Source organism: Strix uralensis, chromosome 3 (assembly GCF_047716275.1).
Source record: "Strix uralensis isolate ZFMK-TIS-50842 chromosome 3, bStrUra1, whole genome shotgun sequence".
Taxonomy (NCBI): Eukaryota; Metazoa; Chordata; class Aves; order Strigiformes; family Strigidae; genus Strix; species Strix uralensis.
In genome coordinates this window covers 25723959-25746335 of record NC_133974.1, presented here as the reverse complement: position 1 = coordinate 25746335, position 22377 = coordinate 25723959, and the positions used below count along the sequence as shown (strand labels likewise).

Here is a 22377-nt window from a genome sequence, read left to right as displayed (position 1 = left end):
CCCCTCTCCGTGGGAAGTGATGGTTGAGTCCGGCGGCGGCGGCTTCTCGTGTGGCTGGCAGCCGCTCCGCTGCGCTGCCTGCGCTGCTCTCGCCGCGATCCCTCCCTCTCCCCTCCTCCTCCTCCTCTTCCTCGCACTCCCCGCATCCCTCTCCTGCCGCCGCCGCCCGGCTCTCCCCGCCGGCGGCTGTGGATGCGGCGCTGCCCGCGGCCCCGGGCGTGCCTCCCCTCCCTGCCCCCCTCCCCTCCCCTGGGCGGGCGGCGGGCCGGCGGCGCCGGGGCTCCGCGGGCGCTGAGCGGCGCAGCCCCGCCGCGGCGCGGGACTGATGCTATGAGCAGCGCGGCGCGAGCCGCCCGCGCAGTCCTGCAGGAGGCGTCGGGCGCTGCGCGGCGCTCGGGACCCGGACGGCGCCTCGCCGCCGCTCCTCGCCCCGGGGGGGTGATCCGGCGCTGTCCTCAGCCCCGCTGCCGCTCGGAGGACACGGTCGCAGCCGAGAAGAGCCGCCGGGGGTTTGGTGTGAGTGTGTGTGTGTGTGGAATAACTGCAGACATGACTGCGTGGAGGAAATTCAAGTCTCTGCTGGTTTTCTGCGCGGGGCTCCTCACTGCAGCTCAGGGTAAGATTTGGGTTTCTTGCACTGGATTCGTACAGGCTGTGGTTATGGCACCCATTTCCCCCCCCCCCCCTCCCCAGCTAACCGCTACCGCTCGGCTGAGGCTCTCCCCCCCGCTTCGTTTCTGCGCCGGGAAGCGGCAGGCTCCCCGAGCCCGGTCTCCCTTCTCCCTGCCTCCCACCTCCCGCCGGGTCCGCCGGCGTCCCCCGAGGGCTCGGTTCGCGGCCGGGCACTTCCCCCGGGAGAAACCAGCCCCCAGGAGCCGGGCAGCCGCCGCTGCGGCGCTGCGAGGGGAGCCGTCCGCATCCAGCCGCCTGGGCAGCGCCGGAGTTTCGGAACACTTCGCTCCCCGCGCACGCACGAACGGCACTCGCAGCCGTGCGAGGGACAGTCCCCGGGCTGGCAAGTTTGGCTCTCCCCTCCTCCCGCCTCCCCGGCTTTTGCCGTGCTCGGGGGGAGCGCGGAGTGGGTGGCCGCGGAGAGCCGCCCCCGCCTGCCTTCAGCCGGCTCCGCTCCCCGCAAGTTACGCGGAGGCGGGGATGCGGAGCTGGGGTCCCCCTCCGCCAGCTGCGTGCCCGAGCTGGAGGGAAGAGGGCTCCTCTCTGCTCGGGAGGCGGTGGGGAGCGTCTCCTACCCCTCACGGGGTTTCTCCTTAAAATCGATGGGGGGAGGGAGGAGAAACGAGGGGGGTGACGGTGGAGAATTGGGTTACACAACTTCAGTGCTGGCCTCAGCCCCATCACTTGCCTCATCGCTGGAGACAACAACTTCCCCATTATTCACTTCGCCTCTCATTAGCCCTGCGCTTTTTCATGCTGGGAGAGAGATGCGAGAGTGCGTGTGTGAGAGAGGGAGGGAGGGCGGGAGGGAGGCTGCTCGCAGCTGAGCACCTGTCCCTGTTACAGCCTCTGCCTTCTCCCACCTCGCTCCCGGCTGTTTCTGCCTGCCTCCGGGAGGACGGTTCCCCTTGCGGTCTGTGCTGTCTGAGGTTCCCTTAACCCTTCCAAGGCGCTTTACATCGTCCCCATTTTATTTTTCTCACTGCTTTTTTTCGATGCGGGGGTGGCTGAAGCGGGGCGGGGGGGGGGGGGGTGGGTGGGAACGAGGCGAGCCGGGCTGGCGGGCGAGGCAGGAGGCTTCCCTGTCCTGCGGGTGCCGACGGCCGGGCTCCCTCGCCCGCCTGGGCGGCACTGCAGGTGCCCTCCCTCCGGCCGCCTCTGGCCGCGGTCCGCAGGGAGCGGCGGTGGAAGCCCAGCCCGGTCTGCCGGCAGCCGGGCGGGAGCTTTGCCCGGCCCAGAGCGGCGGCTGCGGCTCCGCGGAGCCCGCTGGCCCCTCTCCTCTGCCCGGATCCCGCCGCGACCGCGGTTCACCAGGCAACGCCCGCTGGCTGCCCCCGGCCGCGCAGTCTCCGCGGGGGAGGAGAGGCGCCCGGCTCTCCGGGGCTGGGCAGCGGGCGGCTCCTGGGGACGGGGCCGCGCTCGGCGGCGCACGCAGCCCGCGGCGGGCGGGGGCTTCTCGGCGTGGCCGCCCTGCCCAAACTTCCAGCGTCCCTCCCCGTCGGTGCCCCGGCCGCCCCGTGTCGTGTCGTGTGTCACCCCCCCCCCTCCCCCACCCCCCACCCCCCCCGCCTGGGGCTCGGCAGCCGCTCCCGTCCCGCGCGCGCGTGCCGGGCGCCCCGGTGCTGCCCGGAGCGGGGTGGGGGGGCCGGGCCGGGCGGCGGAGCCACCCCCGGCCGCCGCACACGGGGACCCGGCCGCCCCGGGACGAGCAGCGGCCGCGCCGGCCGGCGGGGCCGGCCGACACCCGCGACTCCTCTGTGCAATACACTGTAGCTGGTTCTGTCGTTTGACATTTAAGTGTTTTCTTTTCATGGCTGACAGCACATATGAAAAGCTGGAGGCTGGATCATGGTTATTCAGCGGAGATCCGACGTGTTTTGCTTACATACAAAGGCTTTGCCAGGAACATTTGGGCACTGCCTCTGATGCTGCTCTGCAGAATGTAATTATACCTCGCTTAATGTGGAGCAGTAACACACCTACTTACAGGCTACAAACTGACTTAATATTGAAGTCAAACAACAGGTAGAAGGGGAACCAGCGGGGACATTTGACATAATTCCTTCCCATTTACCTTCCCAGGCAATCGAGCACAGGTATCTATATTTAGTCAAATGTAATCCTGAGACTGAAATTACATTTATAGTTTAGAGTGAAAGAACTCCTTCCTTAGTAACATGAAGAGCCTATTCTTTCAGAAGCACATAAAATTTTAATTAATAGATCCCCAGAACTCTTTGTTTTACCACCCCCTTGGTAGTCAGATCGTTTGGTAGACACTCACAGGAATTCACTCAGGTTTTGGTTGGTTTGGGGGTTTTACGAGAAAAAAAAAAAGTGCTGAATTTCTGGAGATGTTGCCACAGGCGTTCCCTTACCTTTCAGAAGAATGAAAGGTGGGCTGCTTTCCACATTGTTCCTCGTTATGAAATGAAATGGAAACCCTTTGTTGCTGTGCAATTTACTGTAACTTTTTAAAGGGGAAAGAAAGGACGAAAATGAACATACGTCATCATTCATTGTGGTAGATTCGAGGTGCAGTTCTGTACGTTTGTTTGGACTCATTTTGTCAGACTGATTCATCTGAGTGTTTTGGAAAACATTTGGGGGATTCTTCCTTGTCCATTGTGCTTTAAGCATCAAGGGAAATTAGTATGGAGTCATTTAAAGGAACCACTTTCCCAGAAACTACCCTATCATAGCAGTTATGCTTCAACAAGACAGGCAGCATAGTGTTCAGCTCTGCATGTTAAGGTGGGCTTGTTTATAGAGCCGTTTGCTAATTCTGATAGGTTATATCCCAGCAAAAGCAAACATAAACTATTGATTTTCTTGAAACACAGAACACATCAGTATCATTTCTGTAAAAATTCATACTGCTAGGGAATAAATGGTAGATTTAGACTGAACTCAGACTAAGATTCAAGATAAAAGGTTGAAATATCTTTCTGCTGTGACCTGAGGTCTGTGGACAACTTATTTTTAGTCTAGAAATGCATATTGCTTAATACTTGAAATTGTCCAGGTACATGTTTGTGAGATCATTTTGTGGACTTGCTGAAATAACCAAATACAACACCTTCATCGCCACCTAATTGCCTCAAACAAAATGTGCATAAGCAGGCATATGCACAGAGGTATCATTCAGATTAATGGAAATAGCAAAGAGAAAACATTTCTGTTCTTAAATTCAATCCAGACAGTGAAAGGACTCCCACATCTACAGCTTAGGGTTTTGTTAAAAAAAGAAAAAGAAATAAACCCCAAAACATTTTATATACACTCTGTTTGATGCTATCACTTTGTCAAAATAATTGCTATGACTACATCACACAAAGTTACCACTATGTTTAAGGCCTAGTCCTGTTGGACGGAGAGTGTTTGTCTCTTAAAAGTCATGTATTTTCTCTCTCCAGAGCAGTGTTTCTCAAACTGAGAAGCTGGTCTCTCTAGAGAGGCTCTGTTCTCTTCCAGAGAAGGCTAAAGCAATTCTAGGGAAAATGAGCTGAAAAAAAAGGATTTTTAAAAGAACATCGGAGCTAGGTGTTGAATACCTAGCTGCGAAGCCAAGTGTTCGATGGATGCATTCCCCATCGCCCAACTTAGTGAGGAACTGGCCACAGAAAGACGGAAAAGAGAATAGCCAGCTCTGACCACATAGTATTTTAATGTAAAAATGCTTTTACTCTTTGGTAAGATCTGTATTTTTTCCAATTTTCCATCAAGATATGTATATAATGTCCTTAACTCTGCATAGGAATAGGAAGTATGGTCAATTTGAAAAGAATGTAGTGGAGAGCATATCAATTCAACAAAGATTCTCCAAACACTCATTTTAAACCTTTGAACCCATAGATTTGAATTCCCACAGTCAGCCAGTACAAGGTTATCAGTTTCTCTGGTGTGTGTGGAACATGATACTGCTGTGAGAAGCTGGAGATTATAGAACCATAGAATACCAGGTTGGAAGGGATCTCGAGGATCATCTGGTCCAACCTTTCTGGCAAAAGCATGGTCTAGACGAGATGGCCCAGCACACTGTCCAGATGAATCTTAAAAGTGTCCAATGTTGGGGAATCCACCACTCCCCTGGGGAAATTATTCCAGTGGCTGATTGTTCTCACTAATAGTATACAAACAACACATGCAGGCGTGAGCACACGTGAACTTCAGGATGTACTGAAGTCTGTGCAGGCACTTCAGCATCGTCTGTGATCTGAATATATAGGAACCTTTCTGCAGATTGTTTTCTGTTTGTTTTACTGGCTGTCACTCCCATGTCCCTTTATACATACATGTATGATTTTGATCAGGCATGGGTGGGTTTTTTTTTGGGGGGGGGGGACGGACATTTGTAATTTTTTTTCCGCTGAAGACTACTTTTTCTATACAAACATGGAATCTAGCTTTTCATCTTAATCCATTCATTATGTGGTAGCATTTTTACATATGCATTGACATACGCAAGTTTTTGAAAGACCTCTAAGGGACTTTGGCATCAACACCATTTACATTCATGAAAACTTTGGCCCCACCAAATTAGGAATAATCAGAAACTGTAAATATTTTAAACAGAAACCAATGCATTCAAGATTTACCATACTCTCTAGAAAGGCTGAAAAGCCTTAGGGACCACCGTTTTCAACTTTTTCAAGACATGTAATCTGTACACTGTCACATTAAACTTCCTCTTGCAACCTTTCCTCAGAGAAGTAACTGCTTAATAGTGTGACTGTATAAAACCTCCAATGAATTTAAAGATAAGATGTAATTTCATTTTGCTCAAATCTGTATTGAACTGTCACATCTCTTTGACCATGATGACATTATTCTTCTAGTAAACAGCTTTAAGTGTAAGCACAGATATTGCAGTGCAGTGCCTGGCTGTCTGTAACCAGCAGGGGATGCAGGGTGGAAAGGGGAATTGCTGGTTTAACTACACAATCCACCGAAGCAGTAGCATACATATGAGACATGATCTCTAATAAAACTTGAGAATACAACTGGATTTAAATCAGGGTCACCGAATAAGAATCTGGCCTCTAGTTCTCCATATGGCTGCAAAATTAGCCAGATTAGACTGAGCTAAATTGGATGTTCTTCCAATTTCTGCAGTGAGCAAAGAATAAGAATCATATGGAAATTCTCTTAACGTGTATGAATCACTTTCTTTTAGTTAGATTTTTTACTTTTCTACGTCAGTTGCAATTTCCTTTAAACGATTTTTATCAACCAGTAACTTTTGAAATAGGGAAAAATACCATTAATGCCTGAGGAAAGCTGTGAGATCTTACTTTGTCCTCATACATCTTTGTTCTGGCTGGGTGAAAGACTTCATTCCACTGTATGACATTTCTATTACATTTAAACAAAATCTACACTATATTTGTTATAAGCATTTCTCAATGGAATAACTGCTTAAACAAATTACTTGGATTATTGCTAGTGTTATATTGACACACAAAGGCAACATTTATCAGTTGCCTGCATTTAGTAATTGAATGGTAAATGGAGGCATGCATGCACTGAAAACTCTTACAAGAGTAATACCGCATCTTATTGCCAATAACAAGTCTTACTTGCTCAGAGACAATAATTTTTTTCTGCTGTTCTTACTCATATGAAAAAAAAAGAGACAATGACAACAGTTTCTTGCCATTTTTACCTGGAGGGCACATTCAGTTAAAAGGGCAAAGCAAGATTTAATCACTGTTATATTGCTGATGATTAACCAGAATTCCTCTTGATTAATCAGAATATCATCAATGATTTGCTTTCAGCAGAAGATAAGCAAAAAAATTACAATTTCTTGCAATTACAGTCATGCTTTAATTTCCAGCATAAAAATTAATCACAGTTTGTTACAGCTTTATAATTATTAAATTATGCATTTTAACAATACATATTCTGAAATAGTGATTCCACCTCTTTCAACTTCATTTTTTGAGTCATCACTGTCAAATAAAAGGTAACTTTATACAGTTGTGAGGGCCTTATTCTGCTGCAGTGGAAACTGAAATTTCTATTGATTTCAGCAGTAGCTGGATTGGCCAATTTTGAAAAGATTGCTACTCCCAATAAGGCAGGCACGGTAGATACTGCATCTGAATAGTGGAGCCAGACCCTGTTTAATATGAGCTCTCGTGGCTAAGAACTTCTGACAATGTTTACATGCATGTATGACTGAAAAGAAGGAAAACTGGATGAATCTGAGCAATCAACCTTGATAATTTTGAAAGATTTATATATTTATGGAAATAATTTTTTCAAACAGTGTCTTGATATCTCCAAGCATGGTTATATCTGACTTCCACTTTTTTTCCTCCTTTTTTTTCTCTGCTTTTTTCTTAAAAAAATTATGAAGGACAATATACAGAGAAACCTAGTATCATTTTAATCTTCAGATGTTTCATGTCGCTCTTACAGTATCTCATGGATACTGAAGTACAGAATCATGTTCCGCATTCACTTCTCCATTGTACAGTGACTTTCCGAAAGAAGTGTTTGGAGCACTGCAGCTGACACAGAGCTTAATAAATAATAATGAATAAAACTTTGTGTGCAGTGTCTGTTTTGCAAACTTGCGTAAAAAATGGTCAGCATTTTAAAATTACATTTTGCAGCGCTTGCTTCACGCCTTATTCTCAATTTCAAGGCAATGACTTTTTCAAGCGGTTTTGCCAAACATGAAATTTTTCTTCTTGTCTGAAAGTTTTCCTTGCCTTTTTTATTAGAGAGCCATTTTTAAATCTATATTGGAGTTTTTTATTGAAATATTCTTACAGTTCTGTTGTTTGCACCAAACCCTTGAGAGCAGAGAGCAAATCTGGGTCTAGGGATATATCTTATCCTATGATTTGCAGATCAAATGTAGCCAACATATAATACTTCATAAATCATTGTTTACTTGATTTGACCTGTATTACTTGCCATATCGTGTTTACATACAAAACCCAGAAGAACACAAATATTTAAACTTACATTTCCCTTACACTGGTGCTGAAACACCACAACGTACAAGGCACTGGTAACAAAAGTGCAGCCAGCCTTGCTCTGTATTTGAAGCTCAGGTTCAAGGGTGGGCCTAAGCACACTGGGGACCACAACCAGGATATTTTCTTTTTTAAATACTGTCCCAGCTGTAGCTTGGATTAAAACCATTTTCACTGTGCTTGCAATGACTGCTGCTGAAATGGATGGGGGAGCTTGTCTCACTTTGCTTAGTGTATCCAAAATACATGAACGAGAGCTTAGGCTTGACTTTGGACATCATGCCTTGTATGAGCACATCATACAGTCTGAACTGTCTGAACTCATGGTGACCCACATCAGACTGTTGGTGTTCAGCACAGCCGGAGGTGCAAGGAACAGGGAAGTGATTTTGTCAGGAAGCAGCTGATGTTGGGAAGTAAGCAGCTAGATATCACAGGAATACATGTGAGCTCGTGGAACCTGCCTTGCCCTGAACCTTAGAAAAAAGACGCAGGTGACTGTGAGGATAAGAAAAAGGGAAAGAAAGAGCAGTGCTTCTTGCACAATAGTCAAGTTTTTGAAAATGCCATTTTGATAAAATTTGAAGAAGAAGCAAAGTGTTTAACTTATTTTTAGACTAATTTTACATGCTTCTGGTTGTGAAACAAACGGTCATGACAAATCGCACTGTTCTCACTAATGGCTGTGGGATATCAGTGTAGAATCTGACTGCTTCCAAGTGACTAAGTACACTATTTTAGCTTTGCCCCAGCAGCCAGACTCTCTATTGGTATCCTGCTGATGTTTCTTATAATACATAGATTGAGTCATACCAAGCATTTTTTGGGGAAAAGCTGTTTTATAATTCACTTTTAGAACCTCAGTACACTCGAGTAACTGCTAATACCACAATCGGTGACCCTCTGCATTTGTAGACATCTCTCTTGAGAAATTAAATTGATTTTCAATACCTTAGCACGTAAATATCCCCAGCTCACGCTTTGACCCATTGTTTGCAGTGTCTCTAACACTGAAGAATGTAGTGTTAATAGGTTTTATGAAGTCAACAGTGGCAGCAGTAGTAGCATTTTGATTGTGAGCAATCTCAACCATTTATGTCTTGCTTTCCCATGAAACCTATATAGGGGATGCTTTATCATGGTATTGAATTAACATAAATGCAAATGCTGAAATTTGCCTTTCTTTTTTCCACGTACATGATGTAGTTAACTTGAAACAAATCTTACAGTTCATAGAGAAAAAGCATTCTGCTATGCAGAACTAGGTATGTTGGACATAGCTTCTGGTCATCAGCTGAATAGTTTGGGTTGCTGTATGTCAGATTCTGACCAGTTAGGACCTGATCCAAAGGCTTGGGAACTCACAGGAAAAAAAATCTCATTAACCTTAATGGACTTTGAATCTGGCTTTTATTATAGCCACTTATCACACAGGGAACTTGCATTAAAACAAGGGTGCTGGAACCACCCTAATAATAATAAAGAAAATTCAAACTCTTAGTTGTTATTAATGTGAAATGTTATGCAAACAATCACAGAAATGCCATTTATATTGAAGATACATGATGCGTCAGATTATTTGACCTCTCTGAAGCATATCCAACTCCACTGGCTTTCACTAGTTATATAATTTATTTGGTTCTGAGGAGACATTAACCTTTAATTGCTTTCTTTAGCAACATTTAGTAAACAGACTGATAGCATGGAGATGATCTATGCAAACAGCAAAGAAGGATTTCTTCAACTCATGTTGCCATGGCAATTTAGATTTTTCCTGTCAAATCTTGAGAAGCTCCCAAGTAAATTTTTTAAAGCAATGAATCAGGAAATATTTTGGAAATTGAAGTTGCTCTCTTTTTTCAGTTTAGTATCATTTAACACAGTGAGGGGCCTGACCCAAAAGATGGTAAAATCTACAAACAAGAACTATTGCAAAAAATACAACATCATGAAACCCTCTTCATGGATCTCTGGTGATTTACACCAGCAGAGAAACTGACTTCAGATGCATTATCAAGTGATTTAGATTTTGCTTATTAACTATATGATAAGAATAAGTAGTCATCATAGCAACAATAATGGATAATGAAGAGTGGAGAGGCCAGCTTATAGTTGTCTTTTTGCTCTTCATGACAATATTCTATCTTGCAGCTATTTTGAGGAAATTAGATTACAGAAGGATTATAGAACAAAGAAAGATTAATAATTTTATTTTTGTTACAGCTCCAATTGTAAAATTGGTTCAATGAATGAGGAATAAAATCAAAAGGCTGTTGTCCACATATTTAAATTACTATCCAAGATATGTGCCGTATACAATGTTATTACTAATCAGGCTGAACTTCCCTCTTTTGATTTGTATTAAATCAAAAGGATTGTTTTGAAAATACCTTAAACTAGTCCAAACTAATTTATTTCTTAAGAAATAAGTTACTGGCTTAAAGAGGTATTCATTAGGTTGCTCTTAGCAGTGAGGGAAACATGGTAAACGCAAAGAAGATAACGTGAAGTGCTGTTTCTGCTGGGAAAATAAGTTTCTCTGTATAGAAGACAAGAAAAGTAGCTCAGTAATGGTTTTCTTTTTAAAATGTTCCTGGCAGATGATGGCTACTGAGTTGGTGTAGTTTGTTTACCGCTTTGCAATGGATTTGAGATGAGTCATATCACATTAGAAGGAAAATTGAGAAGTTGCTTTGTCGAAGTGAATTCAGTTTTCCTTTTTTTTATATATACTCAAATTATTAGTTCTCACTAAACAGAGACACCTAATTGATTTTTTTGGGGTGTTGATTCTTGATGTGTGCGTAAATCTGAATTCTTGTTGCTAGAACTGGTAAGTCCAGATCTATGAGTTCTGTATACTGGATAAGGTGACTGAGCTGGAGTCTCCTTTCAGTTAACCTCATGCATCTTCTTTAAAGTACTAGCCATTTTATTGTCAAGCTAGTTTGGACCACAATAATTTCAACCTCTACAGGCACAGTTGTTTTTTGCAAGCCTTTGTATCCCCTTGCCTTCACAGTGGGTGTTTACTGAGTAAGGACTGTAGGATGGGTCCTCAAGATTTCATGTTGTAGAGAAATTTTTATTTCTGTCTTATTTCCTTACTGACTTTATAAGTCCACTTTACTGGTAATACATCTCAGTGTATCCACAAGAGCTGTTAAGGTAAAGTGGTACTTACTTATATGAATATTTGATAAAGAAACAGACTTGTGGATGGAATACACTTATGATACATCAGGTCATAGACATTCATCATCAAAAACAACCTTCTTTTTCCAAAATATCTGATGGAACAGGAGATCCATTTATTGAATAAAAGAACACGTACATACCGAACAATAAATGCATCTGTCTGAACTCATCTGAACCTGCAAAACAAGTTTTAATGTCAAGTTCAAGGATGCTGGGAAGGGGGCAGAAGGTACTGTTTATTGTCAAGAGCCTAGATTTGTGCTTTTATTTCTTTTCAGGAGTGCCAAATATCTGCAGTTCCCACTGCTGTAAGGGAAAACTGCAGATCTCAGCACTTTTGAACATCAAGGAATTTGTACTGTACTTACTTTTACATTTGAGAATCATCATAATCTGAATGTAATAAAGTGCTGTAAAGAGAATGGATAGACAACAATATTCAGCATTTACTACTGTTATCTCCCAGGTAGTATATGAATTAAGCAAAGTTTCCAAATCTACATTTGTTGTGTTATTCTTTTAGGAAGGAGTGGTTTCTCAAGGGAAGTTGTAGTTTGTTTTTCTTTAAAACTGTCGCACTGAGGTAATTCTGTGTATAAAAAAATCCCCTGGATCTGATGTACCCTGGAACAAAATGTTTGTGATTACAAACTAAACATTAAAAGCAGCAGCAAATCAGAATGTGGAGTGAAGCCAACTCATAGACTACTGGCTATATTGGATAGTGGAGGCTGTTGTCCTAGCCCAGAATTAAAAACAATCAGTTCCACCTCCACTTTATTTCCTCTATGAGTATTCATCATTTTTACATTTATCCCACATTGATGATAACTAATTGCAGTTCATTGTGGCTCGATTTTTCTTTCAAAGAAACAGGCCGTTTGTAAGGCTCTGGTGGAAAAAAGGTATCTATCCAATTTTACCACTGTAGAATAGGCACCAAACTTCTTTCGATATTGTAGTACATCGCTCTGCAGACCATATTTGCAGTATGGATAGATTTGTGCAAATGTTTTGAATGTGTTTTGTCACTGTATTGGGTTTGTGTGGCAAGGTTTTGGTAGCTGGGGAGATAGAGGAATGGTTCCTGTGAGAAGCTCCTAGAAGCTTCTCCCATGTCCAATACAGCCAGTGCCATCCGGCTCCAAGACAGACCCACCACTGGCCAAGGCCAAGCCCATCAGTGACAGTGGTAGTGCCTCGGTGATAATGTATTTAAGAAGGGGGAAAAAGTTGCTGCACAGTGGCAACAGCAGCCGGAGAGAGGAGTGAATATCTGAGAGCAACAACTCTGCAGACACCAAGGTCAGTGAAGAAGGAGAGGGAGGAGGTGCTCCAGGCACCAGAGCAGAGATTCCCCTGCAGCCCGTGGTGCAGACCATGGTGAGGCAGGCTGTGCCCCTGCACCCATGGAGGTTAATGGTGGAGCAGATCTCCACCTGCATCCCGGGGAGGACCCCACACTGGAGCAGGTGGATGTGCCCTGAATGAGGCTTTGACCCCGTGGGAAGCCCACGCTGGAGCAGGCTCCTGGCAGGACCTGTGGCCCCGTGGAGAGAGGAGCCCACGCTGGAGCAGGTTTGCTGGCAGGACTTGTGACCTGTGGGGGACCCACGCTGGAGCAGTCTGTTCCTGAAGGACTGCATCCCATGGGAGGAACCCACACTGGAGCAGTTTGTGAAGAACTGCAGCCTGTGGGAAGGACTAAACATTGGAGTTCGTGGAGGACTGTCTCCCATGGGAGAGACCCCACGCTGGAACAGGGGAAGAGTGTGAGGAGACCTCCCCCTGAGGAGGAAGGAGCAGCAGAGACAACGTGTGATGAACTGACTGCAACCCCTATTCCCCATCCCCCTTCGCCGCTGCGGGGAAGGAGGTAGAGAAGTCGGAAGTGAAGTTAATCTTGGGAAGAAGGGAATGGTGGGGGGAAGATGTTTTTAAGATTTGGTTTTAATTCTCATTATCCTACTCTGATTTGTTTGGTAATAAATTAAACGAATTTCCCCAAGTTGAGTCTGTTTTGCCCGTGACGGTAACTGCTGAGTGATCTCTCCCTCTCCTTTATCTCCACCCACGAACTTTCTGTTATATTTTCTCTCCCCTGTCCAACTGAGGAGGAGCAGTGATAGAGTGGCTCTGGTGGGCACCTGGCATCCAGCCAGGGTCAACCCACCGAAGTCACATAGCACTGGTACTTTCAGGTACAGTTTTGTAAAGCACAAGCATTTTGTGCAATTGCCTCAACAGCAGTTTGCTTCTCAGCTCTACTCAGCCACACTGCTGTTGTCTAGGTGCTATCCCAAAAGAGTGATGTGCAGGAGGATCAGGTCCCCTGGGGGGAAAAAATCAATTAAAAAAAGAAACAATTCTTTGATGTTACAAAGATAATGTACAGCCTACTGTGAAAAAAATAAGCTATTGTGGTGACAGACTGTGTCAGGTGAGGGATGGGCATTCAGCACAGAGGACAGCATAGGCAGCCAACGGAAATCATTCTTGTATTTCATTGACACGCTCTCCAGTAGTACCACTGAGGAAAATAAGCTATCTCAAAAAAGAAGCTACATATGAAAAAGCATGACAGTATTTAATGGGGCTTTCAGTCCGGACTATTTTATTTTTTAAAATCAATCCTTATTCTAATCATTTGCCCTCTTTCACTCTGTTTTTTTCTAGGATATTTTGTCTATTATATTTATTCTTTCAATGAAAGTTCATTAGGCAGTGACATGTGTATAGTTGGATTTGTTAATTTGTTTTATGGTAAATCAGTACATGGAGAAAATTAAATGGACAACATGGATGACATTGTGACAGGAAACTCAAGTATGGGGAATGTTATTTCCAATATGACCAGAATCAAGCAAAAAACCTTACCTTCTGAAACTTAGCCCATACCATCTTCATGTTGCCCTGTATTTGACAGAGGACATAGCCCAGATTACTTCAGTCACATCCATCAATAATTATTCTGTTTTTCTTCTGATCTCCATTACTGGTGTTTGCCTTACTGAAAAGCAATGCATAATCACCTTCCCTTATTGTCTCTGGCAACACAGGCTTACTGGTGTAGTCTTACTAAGCAGAACTGGTAATACAGCTCAAAATTTGAAATGTCTGCTGGCAGGTGCCCTCAGTGGAAGCCCTGGTGCCACTACTGTGCAGGTCTGATGTGGTCTGATAAATAACAACTGGTGCCCTCATGGCAATGGCAGTTCAATTGCTGAGCTGATACACAGGCTTTATGCTGCCGTGCTGAAAATAGCGGCTTTTATCTCCTAGGACTGGCAGAGCTGGCACCATCAGATTTGCAACATTAAACACTGTTTCTTTTTCCTTTCCCCTTACTGTTTTTTTAAAATTTTCCTTTTGCAGACCTTATCTTTCTTGTTCCAGTCACTCTGTAATTTCCTTCTCTGATGAAAGAGTGTAAGATGCCTTCTTTGTTACGCTCCAAAGTGGCTGTTTAACATTCCCATGGAGGAGAGCACAAGGGTCTAATCTGTGATGACTCCTGCACTGGGAGCAACCAGCGCAAAGTCTGAAGGTGGGCACAGGCCACTTTAAGATCTGAAGAACCAAGTCAGGGACATAAGTTGTGTCCAGATTTTGAGCATGTCCCATGAATTTGGTTAAGTTTCAGTCTTCACATACTTAAAAATGCAAAAAGTGTCACATCAAATCAGACCAAAATAACCTCTCTCTGACAATGGCCATTAGCAAATGCATAGAAAAAACTGCAGGAAACAAGATATAGACAGCTTTATATTTTAGCAGCCTCTGGCCAGTTTAGGGAACTTTTAGCTAGAGGTCGCATATATGTTCAACATCCATCAACAAATTTAACCTTCATGAATCTGTTCTTGAACCTGTTCATAATTCAGACTGCCACACTATTTTCTGACAATTTGTTTTACAATTTAATTCCTGCTGTGTAGAAAAACACTGCATTTTGCTTGTTTCAAAGCTTCTACTTGCTAATTTCCCTTCCAGCTCTTTGGAAATACTTCACCCTGCACAGAACTTTGCATCTGATTGATACAAAGGGGTGATGTGAATCTGTAAATTACATGTACTCTTAAAAATTCCATACGGATATTTATATTAACTAAGTTCAAGTAATACTAATGTATGATTCCCAAATGCATTGCTCATAGTTTTTAACAATCATGATGTTGTAGTCAGTGTTGCTGATGCATTTAAAAGAATAATAGTCTGTATGTCATCATAAACAGCCACTTCCCTCTATCCCACCATCTCATTATCTATTTTTTATTCTCATCAATAATATTTTGATTGTTTGCTTTCCAGTAAGTAGTAAAGACTGTACACGGTGATCATCTGAATGACAGTGATGTTCAACATTTTACCCTATGAGAGAGTTCTGGAGGGACAGCAGAGAAAATGCTTAGAAAATTAGGTGCTGGTAAGAAATGAATACAGCAAACGAGGTGCTTAGTGATTTCCTCTCCTGCTGACATTGACTTCCATGGAGTGTGTTAGTACCTCATTGATAATATAAAGTGCACTGTGTAGTAGCTTCATCTTGCATATATGCTGTTTGCCCCTCTGTGGTCCAGTGTATCTGTGGTCACAAGTCATATCTTGATGGTATTCTCCTTCCTGGGACAAAAGCACAAAGTCTAGTGAAAACTGGTGGGGGTTGTGGCAAACGTTAATGATGGGATCTGGTGAAGGATTGGGTTTCTGTGGAGATTAGGGAAACACTGAAAGAATTATTGTGAGAAGAGGTTTGAGAAGAGTCCATTATACTGAGAATGCTGAAACCACGTCATTCTAAATCAACCAAATCCTATCCCCCAGCCCAACCCAGGCCTAGAACAAATTACAAAAAATAAAAAATAACATTGAAAATTATGCCCCTAGATAGAGGTTTATCTCAAACCCTTAAACATGCAAGATACTCTGTGAGCTCCAATCCATAGGTTTCTGGTTTTAGTTTCATGTTGGAAAATTTGTCACTGTCTGAAAAAGAATTGTTTCTCTTGTTCCCTAAGACGGCAGCCTTCCTATATGTGTTTTAAGATGGCTCTGAACGGGAAGTACAAATTTTGCATTTCCGCTTTATTCTTCCTCTTCCTCTCAGGACTGTCTGTAGAAAAGCCTATCAGCATCATAAAAGCAAAACAAAGTGATGCAAATTAATAATTAGCAAAAACATAGCTGACCATTATGAACAAGAGTAGCATAAGAGAACAAACCAGAATCTCTTTAATGTTAGCAAGTCTCACATGACTGTTCTTGCTCCCTCATTCTGAAAGACTGTATTTCATTTCCATAAAAGAGAAATTTCTGAATATTTCTTGATAGAGTCTATTCAGGAAGGGAAGGCATTAATTGCTCCTGTCCTGTGCAAAAAAATAATTGCTTAGCTTTTGACAAGAACACAGGTTTCAGAAAGATGACTGGAAAAGGCCTACATCCAAACAAGATGCAATGCATCTGATGTACTGCAATCTTCAATTTCCAGTGAGACAAAAGAAAGGTTGAGTTTGAGTAGGACTGTTTTAATGGGATAAAAAAATTATTTTTCAATCAAGTTTTGATTTTTGCTTGATTAGAAAAAATCAAACATTTATTAAAATGCAAAAATGTCTGAACAGCTAAAGATTATGATCAAAAAACAGACTGCATGTACAAGTACTGTGTTTAATTAGAAAGTAATTGCTCATTTTAGGTAACAATAATGCTGATTTGGGATGACATAAAATTTGTATAGTCCTGTGTTTATATATTAAGCTTGTCTCTTTTAAGAATTACTTGACCATAAGAAAAAAATGCCATGTAGACTATCTTAACCACTTTCATCAAAGGATCAGATGGCATTCAGTTGCTTGAATTAGTGGAATAGTGTTTCTTCAGAGAAAATTATTGAAAGAGATTTTGTTGATAAATTTTAACAATTCTTACTCTTATGTTGCTGGCATAATTCTTCAATATCTTCTCTCTGCCTAGAATCATTTTTGGTTAGCATATATACATGAAAATTTCAGAAAATAAAAACCTGCTGATTATTAATGCAATATAATATAACTTATTAATTCAAGAGCTAGATCTGAGATGTGCTGAACTCTTCAGTTCCTAATTAATTTCATGGATGTTGAGGACACTCAGTGGTAAATAAATACAGGGATGAATTTAAGCATCAAGGTCTCCCTTTATTGTGTTAGGTATTTACATGTAGTACTTAGATTACTGAACTACCACTCAACAGCTACTTTAACCCCAGAAACACCCAAACTTACAAATGCCTATTTTTCATTAGAAAATTTCCTTTGAGCCCAGAATTACATTTCTGGGCATATTCAGAATGCTTGCATACTGTCAATTTGTATAGGACTGTTATTGAACAGTCATTGTAATCTTCAATATAGTTGGTCTTCCATGGGAATAAAACTGCTTGGCTTTCTTTAAGTGCGCCTGCCAACTTTGGCCTTACATAAGATATTCCTGGGGGTGGAAGTGGTGCCCTCTCATTTTCCCACAGTAGAGAGAGTAATTTAACAGTTGAAGCACTTAGCAAGATTGTGAAGAATCTACATTCAGCTTCCTCATCCCTGAGAAAGTTAAAACCTGTCTCATCCTTTTTTTCTGGCATATACTATGACTGCCCTAGGTTCTTCCCTGTTGGTGACGTGAAAGTTTCCTGTTAAAGTTCCCTTTGGAGGTAGAAGGTTTGGGTTCCAAACCTTGCTTAAAGGAACTCAATATAAAATATTTAAAAGCTGCTGAAACAGTAACTGGATTCCTACTGGTCCCCTCTTACACGGAGAGCATTACTCGCCACATCAGAGTTGTGCTCCCAGTTGGGTTTCTGTCATGCTCAGTGTATATTCAATTATTCTATGAAAAGTGGAACTGTAAGTAGTCCACCTGGAATACTGCTCTGGGGTTCATTTGGCAGGAAGCACCTAAAAGATAGGTGCCACAATATCTATTTTCAGCTCATTTCAGGAAATAATGAATAGCTTTTATCATTAGGGCCTTAACCATGTTGTGCCCTTCAAATAAAATCTACAAAGAAATCTTACAAAGAGAGGCACACTATTATCAGGGGGATGGTTTGATTTATCCTGTGGTTTGTATTTATTTAAGACCTAGGCAGAATATTTTTTTCTTTTAGTACAAAGTTTGCCGTGCCACTTAACTAATGAGGTAGCTGCACATCTCTGCTGACATCATCACTGATACTGGAGAGATGAAAAAATGTAGGTCTAGGTACAACACCCCCATTTGGATTTGCATGCATTAGTCTTCAGGTGTCCAGTTACCATAGTAATGAATATAGTATAAATATATGCGTGTGCATGTGTCTCTGAGAGATGGAGAGAATTGCAGTCATCTGAATCTCTTGTGGAGGTGGTCCCATAGTTATGTTTCACCGTTCTTCAAGTTTTATCCATTTTTCTAATCATGTAAAAAACATTCCCTTTCCTTATGAGTGCAACATTCACAGCAAGCTGCTGCCACACAGGAAGGTGTCATGTCTGAAATACTTCACCCTAACCCATTGAAGTTCCGCAGCTCAAGTCCATGACCTTGAACTCCAACTAGGGATTTCTGAAATATTGGAGTGATATGCTGGCAGTGTATTGCCTTGCTTATCAGCTGCAACATTACATGGATTTTCACCTCAAGGCACAGGGAGTCATGGTTGTTGAGACTGGAGGCCACAGATGTGTAAATTTATCACTAAGTCCGTTTCCCTCAGGATGACACATTGCATTTTGGCTCCCTGTAAGTGGAGGAGTGCATTTGAAACAGCATTTGATAGCTATCCTACCGTGCTAAAGTTTATAGTGGCTTGGAAAGCTCCTCCCCACCTCCATGAATGCAAAGTGACCAAAATCTTTTGAATTTTACCACTCTCTATTGGTGACAATAGTTTGTTCTGTTCTACTATGTGTGGTAAGGTAACACATACACATGCACAAAAACTCCCAACAACAACAAAAGAAACAGCATGAAGTACTCACTTCTTGTGATTTTTGTTTTTCTCATCAAAACCAGTTTTGAAAACATAGTTTTAAACAGCTAGCTAGGAACATGGTGAGGGAAAAAAGCTATTTACTGACAAAATTTAAACCAGATCTCTCTAGGAATGATTTGTGCAGATTGTAAATGGTCTAGTGGTTGGACTAGATGATCTTCAAGGTCTTTTTCAACCTTGATGATTCTGTGATTCTGTTCTGTAAAGAAGCAAGCAAGTTTTCTTTCTTCAAAAGAGATTAAAGACCGTCCAAGAAACTATACATCAGTGAATTTAACAAGGGTTGTGGGGAAAATTAAACTACCATAAGGAAGGGTGAAAGAACAGCTTGAAAATCAGTTTGATTAAGGATAACCAGCATAGATTCAGGCAGGGGAGGTCATGCTTAACTAACCTGCTGGAGTTCTTTGAAGATATTACTGCCACTGTAGATAAGGGAAAGTCAATGGATGTAGTCTACTTGTAAGGCTTTGACAAGGCACCACATCTGAGATTAATAGCTAAGAGAAATCGTCATGAAGGCAAAGAAACTGTTGGGTGGAAAGCTAGTTTAAGTGTAGGCCACAAAGGGAAAAACTAGACAGAGTTTCCAAGGAGTCAGGTCCTCTGTTGTTCATGATTATGTGTGTCTGAATGAAAGTGATGGGGAGAGAATTTGTAGCTTCTGTGGGATCTAAAAGCATAGCAAGAAGCACAGAGCAGTCTTACCATATTCAAAACGTGGTGTATCATCTATATAACTTGTCTAGCAAAAATAAACAGAATTTGGCTAGAAAAATATAGAATAATTAACCTAGGAAAAAAAATAATTAGAAAATACTCACTAAATAAAGCAATCATCTTATACACTAATCAAGAAAACAAGTTTGGAATTTTTGAAGAAATAAATTGAAGCCATCAGCCCAGAGCAAAGCAACATTTTAAAAGGTCAACAAGATGCAAAGATGTTTTAGAAGGCAGAAAATATATCAAAGAAAACAAAGAATATTGTTAGTGTACACAAAACCATATTAAAAGCCTCTCTAGGACATGGTCTACAATATTGCTAATAGTTGTTCAGGGAAAATAATATTTTCATGTTGGGATTCATTACAGGGAAACAAAGGATATAAGGTTCCAATAGCTGAACTGTGAAGAATGTTAAAGAACCGCAGGGTTTTTTTACTGTAAGTCGGGAAAATATATGATGTTTTTATTATAGCAGGACCTAGGGATTCTAGTCAAAATTAAGGTCCTATTGTGTGCTAATGGAAGACAGCACCTTCCTGTGCCAAGGAACTTATAATAAAACAGCTTAGCTATACAGACAAGGGAAAAAAAGATACAAAGGACACAGTAATTTATCCAAAGAAGGTCTGTGCCTGAACTGTGATCTAGGATTTATATTTTATGAGTCCCAAGTCAATATTTTATATAATGAGTTACATTATTTCTGTATAGGTATAAGGGTTTTGCTTAATATGGGGTAGAAAACCTAGGTGATTATCTTTTTTATACATATATATGAGCTTAGAAATAGAAAATTCTTATGCTACATTTATTCAGGTCTTAACCTAACTCACTGATTCCACAGACCTCTACTGAAATCTAATAACGATTAGATTAAATTCTTAAGGAATCTCCATATTAATTCCTAAATATTTGAATTCTAGAGTAAGAAAAAAATATTATTTTTTAAGATAAATTAATTAATTAATATATATAAGTCCAGTAGCCATTTGTTTTTATGGGAGAAAAATGAGATTTAAAAATTAACAAAAATTTACAGAAATGGCTATTTTTGTGTTAAGATGGACTTAATTTCTTCCTGACATTTTTATGCTCTGATGTCTGTTAGGAAAGAAAAAAATTCTCGGAAGATCAGCATTTCCCCCTAGTTATGGAAAGTTTCTTTGCTGCATGACTCAGAGCTTTGAAGTTCATATATTCAATCTTTTCTTCTATACATATATTCACTCATAGCTAAGTCTATATCCAAAAAGGGACTTTTCTGCTACAACATTAGGAGCTCTGGTGCCTAATTTTCAAACAACTGGTCCCAAAAAATGAAACTAGAAGTCTGTGTTAAGCTTTGTTTCTTGTTGGGGAAAACCTAGGCATCTTCGAATAGAATCATAAACACCTGAGCAGGGTGTTTGTAGCAGAAGATACAATACCCCCCCCTTGCTCCTCTGGGAGAGAAATATTTCACTGAGCCTAGCGAGAAGGAAGGAATTCTTTCCTCCTATATTCTGTCTTCCTCGCTATCGTCTTCTCTTCCTAAACCATAAGAAAAGCCATTGTCATTTTAATTTTAAAATATAATAACATGAAGAGTCTTAACTGGCTTTCACGCTCTTCAGTGCAATACAGTTACGGATATAGAACCCTCATTGCTTCAGTACCTACATCTCTCAAGATCGAGTGAACAGACCAGAAAGAGACTGCCTCTGGTAGCACTTCTTTATTAGCCAGACAGGCAATGTTAGTGCCTCCTTATAATACACTTTCAATGAATATGCCTATACAGCAAACTGCGTGAAAAACGCAGTCCAGAAGGTTGACCATTCTTTGCTCAGACGGCACATAGCGTCCTGTCTGGTGGTGACTGTAGAACCTACTCCTAAATCTTCATGTTATCCTTTATGTGGTTCAGGCTCCTGTAGAATATTCCTATCTTCCAATCCAAGCAAGTTTTACTCAGACTGAACTTTGCAATGGGAACATAAGGCAATAAAAAACACTGGTGGCCTTAGTTTGGTAATGGTTCTGAACCAACTCATCTACTGTAGCATTTGTACTCACTATTGAGGAGTTTACTGTGCGTGGCGGGGAGATGCAGTCTGAAGGCAAGGCACTCCCAGGAGCCTGGGTCAAGGGCATTTTCCGTGTCTGTCTCCTCTCATGTCAATCCTGATTATAAACCCAGACAGGGACAAGGAATGCAGTCTTCCTTTAGGCCTTGTTTCACTTAGATGAAAACAATTCAATATTGATGGGGAGGATCTGGGGGAGAATAATGGTATCCTACTGATCTGGTGGGGTTTCATGGAAAGTTTTGGGCTCTAAAACATTCTGTAAGGGCTTTTTTACACTTTATATGTGGAAGTAATTGGAAAAAGCTCAAGCATCATGGAGTTAGGTGCTTCCAGGTTGAGGCAGAAATAGTTTTCAGGGTACTGATTCGGGGACTTCTGTTCTAGTTAAGTTCTAACCTTGTTTTCAGCAAGGAAGGTGCTACACTGCTGCTTCAGGAGTGCAGGACAAGGCCCTGAGCGCTGTGGCCATGCAGCATGCTGAGCCCAGAGGGAAGGCTGGCATCCAGGGATGCTGGTGGAGGGGCTGAGAGGCCAGTGGGGAGGCTGGCAGCTGGGAATACTGGTGGGGAGGCTGGCTCCTTTCCTCCTTCTCTGTTACGAGATGCAGAGTCAGAGGGAAGCCTGCAGGTGTGACTGCTGTCAAAGATTCTTATTAGTCCACTTTGCTTTTGACTTTACTATAGATATGACTGGAGTTTTTGAAACT

General features: G+C 42.2%; 1 protein-coding gene across 1 annotated transcript in view; it reads left to right on the top strand.

Moving 5' to 3' along the window:
* The first annotated feature begins 457 nt into the window (after window positions 1-457).
* The window catches only part of CSMD1 (CUB and Sushi multiple domains 1), a 1283073-nt gene continuing 1261153 nt past the window's right edge, over window positions 458-22377 (top strand). Inside the window, exon 1 of the mRNA XM_074861694.1 lies at window positions 458-616. Within this exon, the coding sequence (XP_074717795.1) occupies window positions 550-616 (67 nt within the window). The 5' untranslated portion in view covers window positions 458-549. The remainder of the gene's footprint in view (window positions 617-22377) is intronic.